The sequence below is a fragment of the Myotis davidii genome, unplaced genomic scaffold, assembly GCF_000327345.1.
Source record: "Myotis davidii unplaced genomic scaffold, ASM32734v1 scaffold342, whole genome shotgun sequence".
In the NCBI taxonomy this organism is placed as follows: Eukaryota; Metazoa; Chordata; class Mammalia; order Chiroptera; family Vespertilionidae; genus Myotis; species Myotis davidii.
The window spans coordinates 182,680-207,486 of NW_006293523.1; the positions used below are offsets into that span (position 1 = coordinate 182,680).

General features: G+C 37.8%; 1 protein-coding gene across 1 annotated transcript in view; it reads left to right on the forward strand.

Annotated features, from left to right (window-relative positions):
* Positions 1-24,807, forward strand: part of LOC102763809 (orofacial cleft 1 candidate gene 1 protein) — a 69,911-nt gene that overhangs the window by 26,484 nt on the left and 18,620 nt on the right. Inside the window, exon 5 of the mRNA XM_006767155.2 lies at positions 1,803-1,874. Within this exon, the coding sequence (XP_006767218.1) occupies positions 1,803-1,874 (72 nt within the window). The remainder of the gene's footprint in view (positions 1-1,802; positions 1,875-24,807) is intronic.

The following is a 24,807-nucleotide window of genomic DNA, read 5'->3' on the forward strand; positions in this document are numbered from 1 at the left end:
AATTGCAAATTGGAAAATGAAAAATCTCTACTTTTTATTTGCTCAAAACACACTTTAGGAATGAGAGAGAATCTCAACAAGTTCTGGAGAGAAGTAGCAATTGAATTATCAGTTAGTCATTTCCATTTTCTTGAAAATCAAAATGCATGGTTATATATGACAGAATTTTTGTGATGTAAGGACCAAAGTTGACTTAGTCAAGTCAAGAATGGCTCTAACTATAGATAGTAAATATTGTTGGTCACTCTTCCAGCAGTTATTGCCCAACTCTTGTGTTTAAGCTGGGGCCTCACATTTTAGAGCAGGCAGCTCTCTTTACATGTGTCCATAACCCAGTTTTAAGGGTACATTTAATGACGTGTTCTTTTTCTTTGTACTGGTCACTCAAGTCTGTGCATTTACTCCCTTTGGGAAGTAGGTAGTGCTAATTAGCACAAGATACCCTTCTGCATCTTTTACGGCTCAGGGTTGAAGACTATGCAGAGACATAACAGCAGTACTCACTTCCAAAATAGTTTGAGACAGCTTATAATAGAAAAATAACTGCATATGGTTAAAGAAAAGTTCACAAGCACAAGATACCCTTCTGCATCTTTTACGGCTCAGGGTTGAAGACTATGCAGAGACATAACAGCAGTACTCACTTCCAAAATAGTTTGAGACAGCTTATAATAGAAAAATAACTGCATATGGTTAAAGAAAAGTTCAAATAATGATGAAGGGGGATTTGAGAACACATACAAAAATAAGAAGTAAATGTTTAAGAAATAGGTAACAGCAGTATTACTGTAATTAAGCACTCACACTTACTTTGAAATTCCTGGGAGTCAAGGTATAAAGGGAAGTAGCATAGATTAGATAACTTTTAATGTTTAAAAGAATTTATGGCTCTTTTTCAGTGTAAATCACCCACCACTACAAGCAGTTTTTTATGCAGAGTGATTGTGGCCAGCGCCAGCAGCGGGTGCGAGCGGGGCCTCTGTCATCAGTGGGAGCGAGTGGCAGCTGCTGTCCCAATCGCCCCTAAGAAGCAGGGGGAGGTGGAGAAGCCCTGAGGGGCAATTGGGGATGGCAGCTGCCACTCACACCGCTGATGGCACCTAGTGATCCGGGCCAGCAGCGATGTGAGCGGTGGCTCCAGCACCAGCAGCAGGTGCAAGTGCCTGGTGGGCCCGCTCACACCCACTGCTGGTGCAAGTGCCTGGTGGGACTGCAGCTCACGGGAGCAAAGACTTTTCAGTAACCACCAGAGGCTCACCCCAATGACAGTGACCAGTGCTCTGCCTTGGTCTGGTGCTTCTGATCCGCTCACCCCCTCTACCATCCCACCACAGCCGATGTCTGCCATGTTCAGTGCGCACCCCCTGGTGGTCAGCGAACATCATAGCCACCGGTTGTTTGGTTGTTTGGTTGTTCTGTCATTCGGTCTATTTGCATATTAGTGTTTTATATATATAGATTGTATGATTTGAAAAATCATAATGGCTTGTTCCAAAATGATTCTTGTGTATTAGATATAGTCCTTTTGATTGAAGTAGTATCCTATTGTAAATACCCTGCAATAAACATTTTATAAATCATTATTCCAATTATCACTGATTTAAAATAGTTTTTTTCTTTGTACTGGTCACTCAAGTCTGTGCCTTAGAGTAAGGCAGCATAATGAATAGAATTTGTATCTGTGACCTATAATATACTTAAATAGTATGGTGATTAATAATTATTTTGCAATTATATTTGCATATCTACAAATTAACAGATAAGAAAGTTATCATAAATATGCTTTTTCGGCACCCTTAAAGTTGATAATAGAATTCTCTATGATGATCCATCAATGAGGCTGTTTGATGAGAATGGATGTAGAGGAGTCCAAGGTAAGAGTCCATTGGTATTTCCAATCTTTTATATTAACACTACTTACAACTTTATTGAGATGGTTTTTGCAAATGCTAATCTGTCTTTTCTAATTATAACTATTCATTGATAACGTATGTGTGTTGTTGATAGTTGCAAATATTTAAATATAACTAAGGTTGGGGGAAAAGTAATTATGGCCCAATTTCCTATAATTGCATAGAATTTAAAACCCTAAAGAGAAAAAATGACTTAACAGATTTACTATTGTGGACTCCTATAATGGTGTGGCATACTTGGATTACTAATATGAGGTTATATGCCACTCTTTTATATAAGTGTTTATTTTAACTTTTAATTTCTTAATCTTCTTTGCCATTTCTGTCAAAAGAACATGTGATACCTGCCACAATGGAGTGTTTATGGAATAAATTATTATTAACTATTACATGAGCAGATATGATAATCACATATATACAATAATAAGTATGATTGATGATGATGGTGATGATGATGATGATGATGATGATGATGATGGAAATATTAATACTAACAAAACATTCATTGAATGCTTAGTAGGTGCCTGGCAAAGTCCTAAGTACTGTTCTAAATAAGGTAAATATTAACTTATTTAATGCTTTTAAGAACCCTAGTGGTTAGGATAAATTTTTTATCCCTATAGAATAGCATCTCCTAAAATTTTTATCCCTGACTTTTTTTTTTAAATATATTTTATTGATTTTTTACAGAGAGGAAGGGAGAGGGATAGAGAGTTAGAAATATTGATCAGCTGCCTCTTGCACACTCCCCACTGGGGATGTGCCTGCAACCAAGGTACATGCCCTTGACCGGAATTGAACCCTGGACCCTTCAGTCTGCAGTCCAACGCTCTATCCACTGAGCCAAACTGGTCAGGCAATATCCCTGACTTTCTTACCAATACTCCTTTACTTTTTTGCTATTAATTTGTGTAGTCAAGATTTTCTTTCTTTTTGTCTTTATAAACCATGCAAACTTGTTTTTAAAGTCAGCTTGACTTCTCATTTTGAGGGATTCTATCCAAATGTTGTATTAGCCTGGATTCTCCAGATAAACAGAATCCAATAGAGCCAATGGAAAGAGAGGCTCATGGGGGCTCACAAGCCTGAAATTGGGGGGAGACTGGCAGGCTGTGGATTCAGGCAGGGGCGGAAACTGTAGTCTTGTATCTGAATTCTCCAGGGCAGCAGGATGGAAACTCAGGGAAGAGTCAGTGCTACATTCTTGAGTCCAAAACCCACAGGGCAGGTCATCAGGTAGAGAACTCAGGCCAGATTCCCTGTGTTACAACCTTGAGACCGAATGCCTTCTTTACCTGATGAAAATGCTAGTCTTTACTCTTAAAGCTTTCCACTAATTGGTGAGCCTCCCTCCCCCCTCTCCACACATTATAAAGAACAATCTGCTTTACTCAAAGCCTAGTTATTAAAATGTTAATCACATCTAAAAATTACCCTCATGGCAACACCTTGATTGTTGTTTGAACAAGTAATGGCACCATAGCCTAGCCAAGCTGACACCAAAAATCAAATGTCACAAATTATTATGTTTAAATCCATCAGACCTCTGTATGTTTAGTCTGATTTCTGAGTCAGAAAATGCATATTTAATTCCTTTTTTGTGCTAGACATTGATAATGCACTTTTATACCGAATAATGTCCCTTCTATTCGGGCAGCTCCTTGAGCTTGGATCTCTTGAAACCACCAACTGCACATTTATAGGTAGCACCTAATAGTTCTTCGGAAATCATATCTAGGTTTACAAAAATCTTATGGAACTTAAAGGGTAGCCAAGCACTTCACTAGCTAGTCTATACATGCGGATACAAGTGAGACCTAGAAAGTTCAAAGACTTGTGCGAGGTAACGCAGCTTCCCAGTGAGCACAGGAGGAAGGCCAGCAGTCCTCCAGCTCCCACAGCCCGAGCTTTTCCAGGACCCACCACTTCCCTCCTTCCATTGGGTAAGAGTATGAAGATTCTTGTTAAAATTCTAACATTGGAGGCCTGGAAAATTCCACATTTTACCTTCCAGGATTTTTTTAGAGACTGGAAGAGAGAGGATTATTTTATATTTACAGCATGTGTCTAGCCAGATGAATAGTTACATTTTGTAGATGATACTGTTTTCAGATGATAGAGAAGTAAAGTACACATACCATTTATATAAATGCTGGCATTTCTATGCAAATAAACAAGGCAGTCCAAATAAAGTGCCTCTGTGTGCAGAGCTCATGAACTGTTCTTGGGGATTCTAATTTGGAAAATGAACCTAAGAGCTCTGGCTTCTCCTAAACCTATTCATCTCCTAAGCTGGTTTCAGCAAAACAGCAAATAAGTGGTGAGATGTTGAAATAAATAACATGTGATACTAATGCATGGAAAAGCACAGGCTCTATGCGTCAGTCTACATTGGATATGTGGGGGAAAGGCTGTAACGCACAATGGTACTTTGGCTCACTTTGTGAACTTGACAGGATGGACAAAGATTTGGGGGATGTGGTTGTTTTAATTTTAAAACTTGTTCTGGCTTTAGTGATTTCCCAGAATATTAAACAGAAAATAACTTGTTCAATTGTAGATAACAAAAAGCCAAACTTTATTCCATATGAGGGAAAAGTGCTTAGACTATTGTGTATTTAGCCAACGTTACTGTGACCAAGACTAAGTGGAATGCCTTGTGATCTCGGGATAAGTAGGGGAGAGCATGGAGAAGGAGTGCGGGGTTCTGAAGAGCCGATGAGTTCCAGTAAGAGTCTGAAACTCCAGAGAGAACAGTGAGGAGGTTAGAAGATATGCTCAGAAAGACATAATTTGGCTTGGGAGTTCTTTATTAAAACAGGTCAGCATTAAAATATATATCAAGAAATGTAATATAATTTTTTTATTAGCAAGTTGAACTGTCAATTGTATGTGTTGTTCACTGATTTTACCTACGAACACTCCCCTCCTTAGAACACATAATTCCTGACTCCCTGAGTCCTGGCTCTCATTTTCCACACTCATTTTACTATGCAGAACTTACATTACTTATCAACATCACTGCTGGCCCTTGAACAATTTTGTCTCACTTCACCTGGTTTTATTTTGTGTTGCAGTCCTGATTTCTAGCATATTATGAAGAAACCATAATGGAACCACACACCCTTACTTGGATAATATTCAGAAACTAGCACTGAAGCAATAGGTGAACGATCTCCATTTGTGAAGTCACCATTTAGGGAACTGAACTTGTGCATTTTTACTGTTGTGAATCATGCCAAGGAAGGAGTCTTTCGCCCAGAGATTGTGTTGGCTTCAGAAACACCTGTTCTGTTTCTTCATCTGCCGTTTCCATCTGTGTGTAATGTGGCATAATGTGCTGAGATCCACCACAGAGAGGGAAGTGTTCTTCTGTGCAGTCACCTTGTCTACCTCAAATAAAAACACAAGGATCCCACATTTAGTTCCAAGAGTGTGTGTGTGTGTGTGTGTGTGTGTGTGTACGTGTGTGTACTTGTGCATGTGAATATGTGTTTTTATGTGAAAGGTAAGCTGATTCAGGCTGAAGAGGAAAAATATCACTTTGTGAGACAGACTGTCCTCACAGGAATCGGTCACAAGTGGAAGTATTATTTCCTGTTATAGAACTGAAGGGGGTAGCTTAGTTGAGGGAGGTATTCTCTCATATGGAGTGTGGAGATTTCATGACAGAGTTTTGTGTTTTTTTTTCATTTGTGCCACTGAGATATGTATATCCTGAGCTCATTAAGTTTACAGCTATTTTGAGCTTTCTCAAGTCAATGATCCTACTGAATAAGTATAGACTTTCCTAACAGGCATCTTGATGGCTCCTGTCATGGGTTGAATTATGTCCACCAAAAGGATACATCCAAGCTCTAACCACTGGTACCAGTGACTGTGACTTTATTTGGAAATGGGGTCTTTGTAGATGTAATTAAGCTAAGTAGCTCCAGGTGATATCATACTGAATATAGGCTTGCCCTTAAATCCAAGTACTAGTTCTTTTTAAAAAAATGTTTTAATGGATTTCAGAGAGGGAGGGAGAGGGAGAGAGAGATAGAAACATCAATGATGAGAGAGAATCATTTATTGGCTGTCTTCTGCACATCTCCTACTGGGGATCGAGCCCGCAACTCAGGCATGTGCCCTGACTGGAAATCAAACTGTGACCTCCTGGTTCATAGGTCGATGCTGAACCACTGAGCCACACTGGCCAGGCCAATGACTAGTGTTCTTATAAGTGAAGGCAGATAGAGAGATTTAACACACACACACACACACACACACAGCTGTGTCAAGGATTGCCAGAAGCTGGGGAGAGGCAGAGTGCATTCTTCCCTAGAGCCTCATGAGAACAATGGCCTTTTCAGACCCCCTGCCCCTAGAACTGTGAGACAATACATTTCTGTTGTTTTAAGGTACCAAGTTTGTGGGAATTCGTTGCTGCAGCAATAGGCTCATTGAAGTGAGCTTAGGAAATCATCCACTAAGAACTTCAGGAAGTTCTCAGGTGATAACTTCATACTTGGCTGAAGTCTCACGATGAAGGAAGAAAGAAGTCCATGATATCTGGTCATTAATATGACCACTTTTTAGTCCACACGAATTAGTCCACATGGGTCGGGCCTGTTCTGTAACCATTTCGGAAGGATGCTACAGCTGTTTCCAGTCTAAGGCAGTTGAAGTATCAGGGCACCTCAGGGCATGATGAGATTATGAGGAACAAAACTAAAAGAACAGTGGTAGGTAACAGGAGACATACACTCTTGGAGTCAATTGAGAGAAAAACATTTCAAGGGGCATGTAAATAATACAATACTATTTTTATTATTATCATAGGGCAATTCAGTTGCATAGGTATATAAAGTTACTTTAGAAATATTTGTGCTTTTTATATCTCATTGGCATTGGAAAGCTTATAAGAAAGACATTATAAAATGACTTAGGTCTGATAATTTTCCAGTAAGGAATGAAAACTAATCAATTAAATGCCTATTTTAAACAAATTTTAATCACAGAGAAAATGCAGAGAAATGATATATTGTTTTTTAAATAAGTGTTGAATTAGAAATAAAATAAGTTTATTTTACTTTTTAGCTATTAAGAGGAAGTATTTTACTGGACATTTCATAGTATTTACTGTATTCAGTGCTATACCTGCTCTAATCAGTTACAGATAACTAGGTTTACTTCTGAATTTTAATTATAAACAAGCTGTACATTTAGCCTATTCAATTAGGAATTTATGCTTTGAGAAGGTTTTTTTGCTTTACTGACTCATGTGTACTATACTATATTAAGTCAGAAAAAAAGTTGTTTTTGTTTTTAATTAAAAAAATAAAATATAGCATTTGGGGTAGTGTGAAATAAACATGTTAGCCTGTACTAAACCTCTTCCAGGGAACCATTCTAAAAAGCTTACCAATGTACTACTTTTCAAAATTCTGCCTGATATTTGGTAATGGGCATCAGTCAAATCTAGCATTATGTGAAAGTAAAAGTCAAGTCTGAAACCTAATTCTTGAATGTGAAAGAAAATGTAAAATTCATAATAAAATCTGTATAAAGAAAGATGGATTTCATGAGATACTTTAACAGATTAACCAGTATATTTTCTGTAAGCGAGAAACATCTGTTCTACTCTGTGGTTAGGCTAGAAAATCTTTTGGAGGGAAAATGTGTTTTTGTTTTTTTTCTAATTACTGGAGACATTTACATGAGTTAAGCTTCTATTTTTTTTTTTTTTACTTATGCAATATAGAAGCTCATCTATCACTCCTTTAATAATACATTAAATATAAATATAAAAGATATAATGAATATAACTATACCAAGAAAGAGGGCGAGGGCACATTATTATTTCATTGTGGAAAAAAAAAGCATTGGTTTTTTTTTACATGTTGATTCAAGGGAAACAATAGTGACACTGTCCTGCTTTATAGTTTGTCATCTGGCATTCACACCCAGTGCCTTTTCTGAGGTAAGATAGGAAAAATGCCTGTGAAATGTGAAAGATGGCTTTACAGAGTAGAAATATAATTTCATAAAATAAAAGGCTTATGGAATCCTTTTCAGTTTTAGTACTTGGTTAAGTCCATACAAAAATAGTTTACTGTCTAATTTATGGCACCCAAATTTTTCCTTATTTAGCCTCGACTTTATTTATTTTAAAATTTATCATTAATTACTTGGCATACCTTTTGAACATCCCAGAATGTTCAGGAAAGAAAAGAATTCACTTGGAGGCACTCTTGCCAAAACTAACTGGCACTCAAGGAGAAACAGGCTACTATCTAGAATGAAAAAACAAATTTTAGTGATGTATCTTTGCTCTGAAAATCTTTAGTGAACTCACAATTAATTGCTTATGTACTTACTGTTAGTTCACATTTTAGAAACACCTCTAAGTGAGCACCTTTTGTTTTATTTATAAAATAAAAATGTTATTGTTATTTTTTCAATTGAGATTTATCTTACACATAATATTTTTATGCAGTAGTTGATAATATTTTTATATTAATATTAGAATGTAAAATAGTGTCCATTTTCTTTTTTCCTTTCCAATAGTTGAAGCGATTGAAGCTAATAATTAGGCAGCTGAGTTCATTAGAGACTCTGTGGGCCCACAGTAAAACAGCAACCTATGAATGAATAAAGCAATTAATTCTGCTACTAGTCAAAATAGCATGGGCCAAGCAGGTCTCTCCAAGGATAACATTTTATGTATCTCAACATTGGATGGGCTGATCATACTTCAAAAATCTCCATGAACATCATTTCTTAGAACTGTAAATTCAGTAGACTGTCAGAGTTTGAGGTTATCTAGTTGAACATGAATCTGAAGTGCAGAAATTCTTTATTTCTGATTAAGGGCAGATACCTTTGCTTTAGTGTTTAAGTAAGCCGTAGGCTATGATTTATGTGCTCTTATAGAGGTCCAGGAGCCTAATAGGGCATGTGCCAAAATAGGAAGCCATCCCACTTCTACATGGAATTGGGCTAAGGAAGTAGGATGTGTATTGTCATGCTTTGGAGTATAAGTTTAATTATGCTTATACAACCATACATAGGAGAAGACAGCAGAGCTGAATAATCTTCAGTAGATTGTCATTCTATTAATCTTCTGGCTCCAATTCTAAACTCCTCTATTTAAAATTATAGTAAAGTGTTCCATGACCTCTCCAGCCATTCCTCTTTATCTTTAATTTATATATTGTTCACCAGCAACAATCAAGTTTCATCAAAACTCAAGGCAAGCTCAACTGGCTGTCAATTAGTATTTTGACCAGAGGTCTTATTACTTTCACTAAACAAAATTAACATTTCTGAAAAAAAAGTTATTGATGAAAGGGTTCCTTGTTTGTTTGTTTTAGAGCAAAGTATACTACTTTTTATGTAACTTATTTTATTTTTAATCCTTTATTGTTGGAAGTATTACATATGCCCCTTTCCCCGCCATTGACCTCTCTCAGCCCTCCCCCTTTCCTGCAGCCCAGGCCTTCATCCCACTATTGTCTGTGTCCATTGGTTATGCTTATATGCATAGGAGTTCTTTGGCTGATCTCCTACCCCCCAGCCCCTGCCCACCCTTCCCTGCCTTCCCTCTGAAGTTTGATGGTCTGTTCCATGGAGAGCATTATGCTAAGTGAAATAAGCCAGTCAGAGAAAGATAAGTATCACATGATCTCACTCATTTGTGGAATATAATGAACAACATAAAGTGATGAACAAAAATATATAACTTATTTTCAATTTTACCACATTGAGAATACTACACTCAAAATGATTTTATATAGTTTTAAAATAAAACAACATCACTTTAACAAATGAATCAATAATTTCACCCTCTTCTTTGTTAAATTATTCTCACTCCTTTTTATTTTTTTAATTTTTTTTTATTTTTTAATATATTTTATTGAGTTTTTACAGAGAGGAAGGGAGAGGGATAGAGAATCAGAAACATCGATGAGAGAGAAACATCGATCAGCTGCCTCCTGCGCATCCCCCAGTGGGGATGTGCCTGCAATCCAGGTACATGCCCCTGACCGGAATCGAACGTGGGACCCTTCAGTCCGCAGGCTGACGATCTATCCACTGAGCCAAACCAGTTTTGGCTCTCACTCGTTTTTAAAGTTTCTTGTATAACCAAATTTCCTTCAGAAGCTCAGCCCTCAATTATACATCAGTAAATGAAAATTTGTGCTAAAAAAGAAAAATGAGAAAACTATATTGCTTTCAAGAGAAGAGAACCCTCATATTTCATATTAAGCACTAATAATAGTACTTTCAATAATTAAGTCAAGAAAATTATGTTTTATTAGATGGGATCTTTTACAGAAAGGGACATATCATTTTATCTTAAACATCAAGCACAGGACCTGGCAGAAAACATAAAGTTTACCCTCATTGAATGCTTTTATAATAAATGAATTAATAAATGCTGCAAGTAAGTGGTAAGAATAAAATTATCATGGATATCATTGGCACATATATGTTCTCTGACATTAATTTCTATAATATAGTCCTAATATACTATGGAATATTTTGATTTGGTTAATATTAAAACTCATGCATGTAAATTACCTTTAAAAATATTCCAGATTTGTTGAGGTATAATTGACAATATTATAACATTTTTATTTTATTTTATTTTACTTTTTCTAACATATTTATAGTGTACAATATGATGATTTGATGTATATATTTCTCTGTGTGTGATAATGCATAAGATCTACTCCCAGCAAATTTCAAGTGTACAATTTAGTATATTAACAATAGTCACCAGGCTGTATATTATATCTTCAGAACATATTCAAATTATGAGTGAAAGTTTATATTTTTGATCAACATCTCCCCAATCCCTATGCTCCCATAAAATGGCAACCATCACTCTATTTTTGTTTCCAGTTTACCTTTCTATTTTTTAAAATTTTCTACATATAATTGATAGTATATAATATCTGTCCTTATCTGTCTGGCTTATTCTATATAATAAAGAGGTAATATGCAAATTGACCATCATGCACTCACACAAGATGGCCACCCCCATGTGGTCACAAGATGGCCACCACAAGATGGCCAGGAAGGGAGGGCAGTTGTGGGAGATCAGGCCAGCAGGGAAGGGCAGCTGGGAGCAACCGGGCCAGGAGGGGAGGGCAGTTGGGGTGACCGGGCCAGCAGGGGAGCAGTTAGGCATTGATCAGGCTGGCAGGAGAGTGGTTAGGGGCTATCAGGCAGGCAGAGGCGGTGAGGGGCGATCAGAAAGGCAGACAAGCAGTTAGGGGCAATCAGGCAGGCAGACAAGTGAGCAGTTAGGAGCAATCAGGCAGGCAGGCGAGTGATTAGGGGCGATCAGGCAGGCAGGTGAGCGGTTAGGAGCCAGCGGTCCCAGATTACGAGAAGGATGTCCGACTGCCAGTTTAGGCCCAATCCTGCATCAGGCCTAATCAGCAGTTGGACATCCCCCGAGGGGTCCCAGATTGCGAGAAGGTGCAGGCTGGGCTGATGGACCCTCCGTGCATGAATTCATGCACCAGGCCTCTAGTGTCCCTTATAAAACTCTCAATAAATTAAGTATAGAGACAAGATATCCCAACATAATAAAGGCCACTATGACCGGCCCACAGCTAACATCACACTCGGTGGTGGAAAGCTGAACCTTTCCTCTAAGATCCAAGAACAAGACCAGGATGCCCACGCTTGTTACTTATATTCAACAATGTCCTGGAAGTCCTAGCCAGGGTAGTTAAGTAAGAAAATGACCTAAATGGCATCTGACTCAGAAAAAGCTTCTTTAATAATGCACTAGCTAACATTCATTTCATACCTACTGATACTATTCTAAGCACATGGTGTAATTTAACCTCACAACTGCCTTGAAAGATAGTATTAACACCCGTATTTTATAAAAGAGCAACCTGAGACACAGAAAGGCTGAGTAACTTGGAAAAGGTTTTACAACTAATATGTTCCTAAGTCAGGATTCAAGCTTAGACATTCTAAACCACAATAGTGTTAGTGGCAGTTTACAGTATTTAAAGAATATGACTTTTTAGCATAAAATTTGTCGTCATTCATCTGGCATCTTACATTTTGGAGGGAGTGACATTCCAGGCCAATCAATAGCTTTTGACATCCTTTAAATTATTTTGTAGACAATATGGGTCAATGTATTTTATGAGGTCATTTTACCTTGTATTTTGTAAAAGCAAGAAAAACAAAGTTGAGATGTGTTTACCATAGCTTAAAGATTCAATGGTCTTCCTCAAAGTTAAGCTGGTAAAAAAAAATGTCCACAAAAAAATAAATAATTACAAAATAATCATTCTTTTATTTTTGAATATATAAAGCATTTAAATTTTTTGATTGCATTTTCACCCTTCCTACCACTGAATTCCACACTTTACATACTTCCCCACCATGAAAAAGTATATACACCATATTTTTAAAAAGCATTTCTTTTTCACAATCTCTAGCTGCTCCCACCCTGCTGTTGCTTCCTTTGGGAAGCCCAGGCACTCATTCTTCTCTCTGTGTGTAAGCAGAACATCTTTTTTTAAATATATATTTTATTGATTTTGAAGGGAGAAGGATAGAGAGTTAGAAACATCGATGAGAGAGAAACATCGATCAGCTGCCTCCTGCACACCCCCTACTGGGGATGTGCCCACAACCAAGGTACATGCCCTTGGCTGGAATCGAACCTGGGACCCTTGAGTCCAAAGGCCGAAGCTCTATCCATTGAGTCAAACCGGCTAGGGCTAAGTAGAACATCTTGGTCATTCTCTGCACTCGTTGGTCAGGGACTCTGTCCTATTTGAGTACCTTTCTACCTAACACCCCTCCTGGAGTTTAATATTTGCTAATTAGATGTGTATTTAATAGGCATTTGATACACAACATTGGATAAATAAACAGTTGTAGAAAAATATGAACATTGCACCTCTTAAATCCTATATAATAAAAGCCCAGTGACCAAATGGCAGAACAACCAGTCAACCGGTTTACCAGTCGCTATGATGTGCACTGACCACCAGGGGGCAGAAGCTCAATGCAGGCTCTGCCCCCTGGTGGTCAGTGTGCTACCACAGTGGGAGCACCACTCAGCTGACCAGGATGAGAGGCTGCTCCCACTGTGATCCCAGGGTGATGGACAGGAACCCAGGCTGCGATCATCGCATCCGCCCCAGGCTCCTCCTCTTGCTCCCTGCTGCCTCCTCCGCACACCCGCAGGCCACGCAGCTCTGGCACTGCCGGATTCACAGAGCTGACCCTGGAGGCTGGAAAGCGGGTTTGTGGCCACTGTGGGATTGAGACCTACTCGACCGCCTCTCAATGCTAGAGGTGAGTGCTCCGACTCCACGGAAGATGCCAGACTAGGGAGCAGCCGCTCAGAGGGCCGGCCCACCGTTGCTCAGCAGACTGGGATGAGCGGTGCCGCCACAGCGGGCTGATCCCTGCAGGCCCCGTCCCTCACCAGTAATGAATCCCGTGCACCGGCCGGCCTCTAGTATCTTTATAAGGTCATGAATCCAATTAGAATTTTCATATGTGAAGACTGAACACAGTGAGCCGCAGTGGAGTCATTGCAGCACTGTTGGTGCTGCTCTTTGTATTCTTCAATACAAATGGACAATGCAAGTCTGAGATCAGGATGCCAGCATGACTGGTTTCTGGGGAGAAACCTCTTCTTGGCCTGTAGACAGTCACCTGCTCATCAAGCAGGCCCTACCCTCATGACTATCTACAACCAGTTATCTCTCAAAGTCCATCTCCAACTATAGTCACATTGGATATTAGGGCTTAAACAGATGATTTTTTTCAGGAACATAATTCAGTCTATAAAACTCATCCTTAAAGAATACTAGGTTTTCATAAAAACTTTCCTATATAGATCTTTGCTCATGAAAAATTCATTTACCCTGAATACTGAAGAATGTACTTGTTTCACAGACGTTTCAGCTGAAGTGCTCCAAGTGGCTGAGTGCTTCGTTTATTTTAGGGTAGAGCTTTGAATGAGAAAGAGGCCCCGGGCGGAGAAAGAACACTGCTCAGAGATGGCTGGACTGCCAGAGCTCTGAGAAGTTGTACTCCTTTCTTATCAGAGGCCCAAAGTGCTTCTAAATATTCCTGGAAGAAGATTTTGACATGCACTTTTAGGAGGGAGAAAGTAAAATAGAATCGCTTCTTTTATTGCTAATACTTACAAACTTTTCTTCAATCATTTAAAATCTGAAAATCTGATTTGTACCATAATGATTCTGTGCCAACTGTCATTTGGAAAGGATGAAGTCTTTTCAGATATGTGCTGAATATGTACCACTTTTGCTATTTCGATCGTTCATTTTGAGTGTTTAATGTGTTGAAATATAGAAAGATACAATAGAACATAGTTTGTGAAGAAACAGAAATTAAATTTGCATTTATTTGATTGAAAATTTTTAGCAAATCCAATGATTTGACTCTGACCTTCTCTATGTGAAAATTTGGTTTACCTCATTTCCAAAGAAAAGGAGGCAAAATGTATGTGTGTGTGTGTGTGTGTGTGTGTGTATGTGTGTGTGTGTGAGAGAGAGAGAGAAAGGAAGAGAGAGAGAGAGCACTGGATCAGTAAAATGTCAAATGATTATTAAAATGAGGAACAAGATATATATGGGAACATAATATTAATGAGAACATTTAAATGCTGTGTCTTATTACCAAGTCTGCTGAAATGTGAGTTCTATGTAGACTTTGCACAAATCCAAGGAAAGCTCTAAATATGCTGTTTCTAAACTCATGATATCGGGCAGGTATGTTTATGAAGACTTGTCCATACAGAACTGCTAGACTACAGGAAGCCCCATTTTCAATATGTCTGCATAACACCAATTAATATTAACAAGAAGTGTATCTGAACACGGAGAGACACAACCTTTTTAACTTTCTCTAATAAGTTATTTTTTTCTCTAATAAGTTATTACTGACCACAATGCTCATTAGTGCCACAATAAAAAGGAGCTACTGGTAAATAATAACAATTCTTTGTAGTTATACAGTGCCTTTGATCAGAACAGCTCAAAGCTTTCATGGCTCATTAATCTCTGAAATACTTCAGTGAAGTATGAGGGTATTAAGGATTTATACCTTCAGTCCATAAACTGAGAAACTGAGGCATTTGAAAGAAATCAACACAAGGTCATTCAATAATTTGGTGACAAAATCAGGGATATGATCTATAACCACAGATAATTAGAGCAAAGATTAAACAGTGCTCAACAGATACCAGTAGCTTCTGAGAAATTGCTGAGAAAGTTTATGTAACAAAGAAAGCAACATTGCTTTAAAAGACATGCTTTCTGTTTAGTTTTTTATTTCTTCCATTTGGTAATGGAGAACTCTCCACAGCTTCCCATTTAGATGCTTTAATATTGGACAATTTCCTTGATATTTTTCTGTTTTGTATTTCTTCTATATGAACAAATAGTGTACAATTTCTAAGAAACATGTTCAAATTAATTATTAATAGGAAAAATATGTAAATAATTATGACTATATATCCATACCTATATATGTTTAGTCTATTTAATATCAGTCTATCTCACCCATTGATTCTGAAAAACATTCTATAAAAGGATAATATACTCTACTGTATTGACATTTTTATGTGAACGGAGGTTAAAAGCATCAACCCTGAAATATTACAATTATTATTTTTAAAAGCCAACCTCTTAATTCCAATTAGAAATTACACTCATAAGATGGAAGATCGTATATTCTTCAAAACTTGTCTTAGGAGAAACCTCTTGTGTAGTCTATTTGAAAAATAAAAATTTATCTTTCACATGATTATTTTTCATTGCTCCTTACTCTGTTATGGTTTCTAAAACTTTCAAAGGCTTGTGCCTTGGGTCCCCTGTAGAGTGGCAGAGTCTATAAAGGCTGGATTACCTTGTTTGCACACACACACACACACACAGAATTTTGTATTTTATGTCTTTGTCCCCATTCCCTGTTTCCTAGTATTACAGTTTTATACATAGTAGACCTTTAAGACTGTTCATCGATTTCCTTGTTATTTGACTGAGGGTTTACCTTCCTCCTATTATCTGTTTTGTTTTTATGACACAACAAAGATCCTTTTTCATTGTCTTTGGTGTTTTTCAGATGAAACCTAATGTCCCTGCTTGTTGAAGTGTAGTCCACCAACTTCTCTCAGGATACCTGAGATGCTAATTAGAATGCCTATTCCTGGGTACCAACGCAGACTGTCTCATAATCTCTGTGATTAGAGAGCCCCAGAATGCATAAATTTAACACAAATCCTCTAGAAGACTGTTAATACACATTAAACTTAAGACCCTTTCCTTTCTTGTGATGATAGATAATACTTCTATGGTATTTACTATGTGTCAGGCATTCTTCCAAGTATGTTATGTATAACAAATTGTTTAATTTTCATAGAAACAGCGATATTATGACTTAAAAATATCTTGCTAAGAATATGAATTACTGCTTTTCACATAGTTTAAAAATATATTTTTATTGATTTCAGAGATGGAAGGAGAGGGAGGGAGAGATAGAAACATCAATGATGAGAGAAAGTCACTGCTTAGCTGCCTCCTGCACACTCCCCACTAGGGATTGAGCCTACAACCTAGACATGTGCCCTGACTAGCAATTGAACTGTGACCTGCTGGTTCATAGGTCGATGCTCAACAACTGAGCCATGCCAACTGGGCTCTCCATAAACTTTTGTAATGTACTAATCACATTACAAGGCCTATTTCTTAATTACTTGATAGAAGTTTCAAAAAAAAGCCTTTACTCAGATTGAATTGCTTCTTAAAAAATTATCACTGGAATGGTAAAATTATTTCATTGAGATCCTATTGCATGTATAGTGCATTTCTTTGCTTTATCTTTTGGTCTCAGTTATAAATAATGATATATTTTCAAGAAAATTTTGGAATTTATAGTTATTTTTCCACTGTTAGTTTTCATTTTTAGGTTCTTAAAATTTTCTCACTATTAAATAATCTAAAAAAATCAACAAAAAATTTTCCCAAGGTTCCAGGCAATACAGTATGGTGGTAGAAGTAAATGTGGTACTCAAATATTCCCATATAAGTAATACCGGCTTATGTGGTAGGTCTGTTTGTTTATAATTGAAGAAACATTTGTTGATCTGTTTCAGACACTATGTTCGAGATTACAGGAGGAACAAAGGTGAACAAGACACATTGTCTTCAAAGAGTTTCTATCTAGAGCAGTGGTTTTCAATGGGGATGTTTTGCCTCCCAAGGACATTTGGCTATGTCCAGATATATTTTTGGTTATCACAACTGGGGACGAGTGGGGAATTGGGAGGTGGTATAGCATCGAGTGGGTAGAAGCCAGGGATGCTGCTGAACATACTAACAAAACATAGGACTGCCTTCACAACAAAGAATTACCCAATCCAACCAATCTAAAATGTCAATAGTGCTGAGGTTGAGAAACTATGATATAAAATAAGTCGTGCAAGATATGAAAAAAAGGATCAATAATACATAAAGAGCTATTAAACCCAACAAGAAAATGAACAACATGTTAGGCATATTAAAAGATGCCCTAAGTCTTATGTTATTAGGGAAATTAAAACAACGAGATACCACTACCACCTATTAGACTGGCCAAATTCCAAAACACTGATAACTTCAAATGCTGGGGAGATTGCAGAGCAAGCAGAACTCTCATTCCTTGGGGGTGGGAATGTAGACTGATACAGCCATTCTGGAAGACAGTTTGGCAGTTTCTTGCAAAATTGAAATACTTGTACTATATTATTCTATAATCTCTTTCCTTGATATTTACCCAAGTGTGTTAAAAACTTATCTCTCTATATAAAAGCCTAAGTGACCATCCGACTGTCCAACAGTCTGACCGATAGCAATGATGCGCACTGACCACCAGGGGACAGATGCTCAATGCAGGAGCTGCTGAGCTGTGATGACTTGGCAGCTGTGATTCTCGATAACCAGATAGGAGGGAGCCCAATTCTGGGGTGCGTCACCTGAGAACTGCCCTCCCTCAATCTGGGACCCTTTGGGGGATGTTGGAGAGCCAGTTTTGGCCTGATCCCCACAGGCCAAGCTGAGGGACCCCACTGGTGCACAAATTCATGCATGGAGACTCTAGTGTTTACATATAAGCCTGCATACTAATGTGTATAACAATTTTATTCATTATTGCCAAAACTTTGAAGCAATTGAGATGTTATTCAATGGTGAATGAATAAACTGGGGTATATTCAGACAATGGAATATTTTTTAGCAATAAAAATAAATGAGCTAATGAGCCATGAAAAGACATTGAGGCACCTTGAGTGAATATTGCTGAGTGAAAAAAAGCCAATCTGAAAAGACTACAACTATATAAAAATCTGGAAAAGGCAGAATAGGGAGATACTAAAAAGATCCAGTTTGATTAGATGGGGTGGGGGAATAGGCAGAATATAGAGAATTTTTAAGGCAGTGAAACTATTCTGTACAATACTATAATGCTGAACACTTGTTAATATATGTCTGTCTGAGCCCATATGATGTACAGCACCAAGAGTGGACAACAATGTAAACTATGGACTTTAGGTGGTAATGATGTGTCAATATAGCTTCATAGATTTTGACAAATATACCAGTCTGGTGTGGGATTTTGATAGATGGGGAGACTTTGAGTGAGTTGGGACAAGGACTATATGGGACATCTTTGTATTTTCTGCCCAGTTTTGCTACAAAAATAAAGCTTCTATAAAAATGAAGTATTTTTAAAAACTGGTACAAATCTTGAAATGTGTCATAATAATTATGTCATTATGGTTATGAAGAAAATGCCTCATTTTTAAGAGATGTATTCTGAAATATTTAAAGGTGAAATGACAAAATGTGTTCGATTTACTTTAAAATTTTCAGTATATGTATATCTAAATAAATTATATATTTAGTTATATGTATATACTAGAGGCTCGATGCATGAAATTCATATAGAGGCCGCCACAGCTGCCTCTGCCTCCTCTGCCTCGGCCTTGGCCTCTGCCACAGTGGCTTTGTCTGGAAGCTCGTCTGAAAGGACATCTGGAAGGACATCCTAAAGAACAACCAGTCTAATTAGCATATTATGCTTTTATTATAGATATACAGAAATACAGCTAAAATTAACCATTATTAAATCTAGATAATGGGTATGTAAAAATAATTCTCTCTACTACTTTATTTTTAAAATCCTCATCTAGGGATATTTTTAATAGAATTTTTTAGAAAGAGAGGGGAGGAGAGAGAAAGGAGAGAGAAAGAGAGAGAGAGAGAGAGAGAGAGAGAGAGAGAGAGAGAGAGGAGAGAGAGAGAAAAAGAGAGAAAGAGGAGAGAGACATCATTGTGGGAGAGAAACATCAGTTGCCTCCCATACATGTCAACCTGGGATCAAACCCAGAATCTAGGTATATGCCCTGACTGGGAATCAAACCCACAACCTTTTGGTGTACAGGACAACACTTCAACCATCTGAGCCACCGGCCAGGGCTCTACTACAAAATACATATATTTTGACACTGTTCATAATTAAAAATAAAAAGAAATGCTGAGTTTAATCCAATTACCACACATTAGTTTTGAATGTCTGTCAGCTAAGACCATTTAGCTCATCAGTCCTCAACTCTGGCAGAACACCATAATCACATTAAGAAATTAATTAAGTCAGACTTTCTGGGGTAGCAAGGGAGTAGGACCGGGAATCAGCATTTTAAGAAGCTCAAATATGCATCAAGAATTGAGAATCACTGTTTTAACCACTCTACTTCTAGTTTCTGGAAATAAATAATGTAATGAACAATTTTTCATGTAATATGCAAGCTCAGTTAGTTAGCTGTCAGCAATTTCAAACAATAAAGTAAGCAGTAAGTACCAGGGTAGTCTCATGTTCCTAAATTCTAGCGATTCATAGTAATTTCTCACTGATGTGGTTATGTACGATAGGCAGATAGATAAATAGATCAATCGATAGAGAGATGATTGATAGATAGAGATATAGATGATTGATAGAATAGATATCAGGTAGAATTATACATATATATGTCTCAGATTTACTGAGTACCTATTATGTGCCAAGCACTGTGACAGGAAATTTCGTTACCTCATTTATTTATTTACTTTTTGCACAAAACCCTGAGAGGGAAGTGTGATGATTCCCATATTTCACATGGAGAAACTAAAGCTGAGAGCTTGTTATTCTCTACTTGTTTACCCAGAATTCCCAGATGTCCATTTATTCTGGACTCCTCAGAGTTTCTTTCATTCCATTCTTTGAGGCAGATTCCGTAGCATTTTGTTGTAAGCGGGCACACATAAATACTCTTTCCTATCTGTGTATCTGCGGATTCTTTCATTCTTTCCTTTAGGGTCATTAAAACCAAAGTCTCACATGTAAGAGAATTGACTAAAATATATTTAAACAGTATGCCATTCAAATTATTTCTAAAAAGCAATTTTCAACTGTAGATTTAGAAACCAACAAATCTATTTTAGCTAGCATAATTTCTGATGAACTAATTTAATCTGTACAAAATTGCATAAAGCAAACTTAAAACAAGCCTACATCAATTTTTTTTTGCCTTTGGATATAACATATTTTTAAAAATGAACCAAATAGAGTAATTAGCCCTCAGGCAGAGCAAATTACTCTAATAGCCATCTCCCACGCATTCCTTTGGTGAAAAGACTGAAAATAACAACATGGCAGTCCATGGGTTAAAGCTCTACATGTGCCCTATTAAGTAATGATTTGGAATATTAATACAGAGGGTTACCTTTACAGAAGTTCGAAAGAGAATAGAACTGATATCGTCCCTTTTGGCTGCATGGTCTGATGGACCATGATTTTCAGTTCTCAAATTATCTGATGAGGAGATTAGAATCTTCCCTTAAATGGGGCTTGTGACTTGAGTGCCTGAAGGGTTTATCTCAGTTTCTCCCCTTGACCTCTTTCAACAGCCTCAGTATATTTGCAATGTGGGGGGAGTGGTCTCTCCTAGAATTTTTGCCTCATTCTCCGACCACTTCGTCTATGATCCAGAATAGTTTGTGGTTTTTCTCATCTCCTGTGCTGACCTCAGCATTCAGTATGTTATGTGCCTTATGTTTTGGGCATAGGCAGTCTCTCTCAACTTTCTTGTTCCATTCCTAATCTCTCTTGTGAGTACTCAGTTATGGCCCATGGAAAAGAACTGGTGGTTGGGTACAGACCTATCCTCTCCTCTCCTCTCATCTTGTCTCCTCTCCTCTCCTTTGTTTTAGCTCCAAGTGCTTCTAAAAATTTATGCCAGCCCCCTCCTGGTCCTAAAAAAGTAGAGGAATAGTTGTGTCTTTTTTACCCATGTCTATGGCAGCTTCTGTCTCCTCTCACTGCTCTGATGAAGATAAAAACAGCCATGGGTCTCTTTTGTCCTAGAAGAGAATTATAATTTTATGGATTTTATTTGATTATGTTTTTGTGAGCCCAGCTCTCAAATAGGCTTCAAAAACCTATAATTTTTATAGATTATCTAAGTTTGTTTTATTTTTAGGGTAGGGGGACATTCTCTGAAGAAATTTTATGTCCTAAGTAGAAGCAAAAGTCTTCCTTGGCTATATCTTAAACTCTTTTTCCTTTGATTTTCTCTTTACCAAACTATTATTTTTGACTCACAGTCAGTTTAATAACAAACTAACACAATGGCAACTGTTTCTTGACCATACACTCTATTTTCTCTCTGTCCATAAATATTTATTTTCCTAACCTCCAGACTATGAGAATAATAACTTCTTGTTTCTCCATTTATTTTCCCTCAGCCTTTTCTCAACCCACTAATATTTAATTTCTAATATAGCCACCACCAAGACTATTCCTATTTCTGTGACCTACAATTGCCAAATCAATCACTCTGCAATTTGTATTTTATTCAACCCACTGCATTAAAAATATTAGAAGCTTTGACTTTCCTGGAACTCCCATATTGCTTGCTTTTATGAGTTCTCTTATTCCTTTAAGTTCTTTTCAGTCTATCTTTAAAATGTTTTTCCTGGTGTTCTTTCTTCCTCAGATTCTTTTCATGCTTTATCCATGTACTGTGGGCCATCTCATCCATGTCCTCAACAGCTTCAGCTTTTAACTGAAGATGCAATTTATATCTCTGACCCAAATCTCTCTCCTGCTCTCCAGATCTGTACATTAAACTGCCTTCGAGACAGGCCCTTGGATGCCCCTGTACCCTACCTCAAACCTCCTCTTTTCCTCAGCTCATTGAAAATTACACCATCCTCTCTGGGATTATCCAAACTAGAAACCTGAACGTCATCATCAATTTCTATCTTCTTGATCAAATAAACCACCCAGTACTATTCATTTGCCTTACTGGGTTTCTTTAACCTGGCTCCTCCTCTCCAACCCCTTTGTCATTCCCCAAAGGTGCAATCCGTACCACCTGTCACTGTCACTGTACCTTCTTTACCCAGCTCTGTGCAGTGCCTCAGTCCTCCACACTGCTGCCTGAGACTTTCTGAAATGACAATCTGATCAGGTTGCCCCCCCCCACATTTCAAACCTGTAATTCCCCCCCTGCTCATCTGTAATACTTAGCACATAAGAGACACTCAAAGTTTTTGAAATAATGAAAGGTAAAGCTCAAAATAACATTGAGATATATGCAAGACCTTTTGTTCTCTGATCTTTGACAACTTTTCCACTTGACCCCCTACTCTTCTGCCTTTTGCCATTCATAGTCGCAGCTATCAAATTGTTTGTGGCTCCAGACTAGGCTTCCTTGCCACGGACATGTTGTTTCTCAATTTTGCGACACCTGCCTTGTTGGCCACTCCAGGTAAAACTCAAGTGATCCTTACCTTCAGTTTGAGACTGAGCTTTCAAAATCTTCATTCTAGCAATTAATTCTCCGTTTGTTTACAGATTAGACTCCCCAAAATGATACATTCCTATAAAGGGAATTTTGCCTTTTCTACCTATTATCTCAGCATCTAGTAGATTGTTTGGTAAACAATAAAAGCTTTAAAATAAAGTAAAAAAGAAAAGGGTGTGAATTCAAATCATGTTATGGTGTACTAAACCAGGAACTGGCTGTGACGTGTAACGCCTGTGGGGTTGGCTTATTTCTTATTTATTAAAGATACTTTTTCTTGCTTGGAAGGAATTTATTTAAGACTGGAAACACATTTAGGGAGGCAGTGATAAGGGACAGAAGATGTTAGGAGCATCATCATTTTTCCATTTCTAATTTCTGTTTCCATTGTGGAAGTGTCAGAGAAAAGCAGCTGTGGGGGCCTGACAGAAAAGCCTAGCTATACGGTGAAGGTTGGGCACACACAGGAAGACATCTATAGTCTATCATGAAGGTAGTGCCGGCAGCAGGAGGAAGTTTTGCCGAGTTTAGTACTTGCCAGAAGGATTTGGACAGTCCAGTCAGATCAACACCTGAAGGCAGTCTACATAAAGAAAGCGCACGGAATTAAGAGTTGAGAGAAAAGTCAAGGATATGTCAGCAATAACACAGTAGCAGCTGACTTGATGAGAAAAGGTACAGTTCTTTAAATTTAGCTTTCTGTTATATCTTGATACATTTATGAAACATAGAGCAATCAGAGCACATTAATTATTGACCTTGCGATTCAGTAATAAGTTAATTTTTTATGAGCACATATGCGATGAATTGTGAACAATATTTCTGGTATGGTCTGTTTTCCTGGATGTTATTGTTGCCTGGCTTCATCTTTATCCATCCTCAGTGCACCACCTGAGGCAATGATAGCTGAAGCAGCGCAAGCTTGTTCCTGGAAGGGACTGGCGCATCGCTGGAGGCTGCCTTGGTGTATTCTAGATTGAAGATAGATAAGAGTTAACCAGGAAAATGGTAAAACAGCTGAAGACATGTAGTCTATTGTTTTCAAAACTGTAAGCCAGGCACATGAGCTCTCTGCCATGTGATAAAAGCATTTGAAAAATATTACCAAGTTACAAAATAATGTGCTTGACTGGGAAACTTGCTCCCCACGTTCCACTCGTGTGATCTTAAGCAAGCTGTTTAACCTTTCTGGAGCTCAGTGCTCTGTAAAACAATAGGAGTGATACTTACCTTTCTTCATAACGTTGTGAAAGACAAACTTGATAAAGTATCTGAAAGTGTTCTTGAATAATTTAAAATGCTACATATAAGTAAGTTACTATTATGCTATTTTCATTTTTAGTCTACGTTCTGGACCTACTCAAGTGTCCCTTAGGGGGAGTTCTTAGAATGATGCTTGGTCATATGGCATGGAATAGTAAGTCAGAGGCATGACGTCTAGGTGAGGGCACGGACTCTGGGACAGAAAGACTGGAGTTTGAATTCCAGCTCTATTATCCCCTATTGTGTGACCTGTAGGCAAACTGTCTTCTCTATGCCTCAGTTTTTGTTTTCAATCTATAAAATGGGGTTAATAATAGTGCTCACCTCATAGGTTGGTGTGAAGTTTATATTGAAGTAAAATGATAAATGAAATAGTTCAGATAAATTCTTACGAGAGTGCCTGGGCCATTTTAAGCATGAGATAATGATTCATTCTGAAAAATAAAATAATACCCCAATTACTCTGGAGAAATGGCTAGGACCTTGACAATGAGTTCTGGAAAGAACTGTTGCTTTGGTGAATATGAATGTTATAAAGCCAGGTATTTTCTCCATTTTTTAAAAATTTAAATTCTTTATTGTTTAAAGTATTACATGTTTCCCTTTCCCCCCATTGACCTCTCCCCAGCCACTCCCACTGCCCAGTACATGCCCTCACCCCCCTACCGCCTGTGTCCATGGATTCTGCTTACTAGTGTATGCATGCATACAAGTCCTTTGGTTGATCTCTTACCCCCCCCCCCTTCT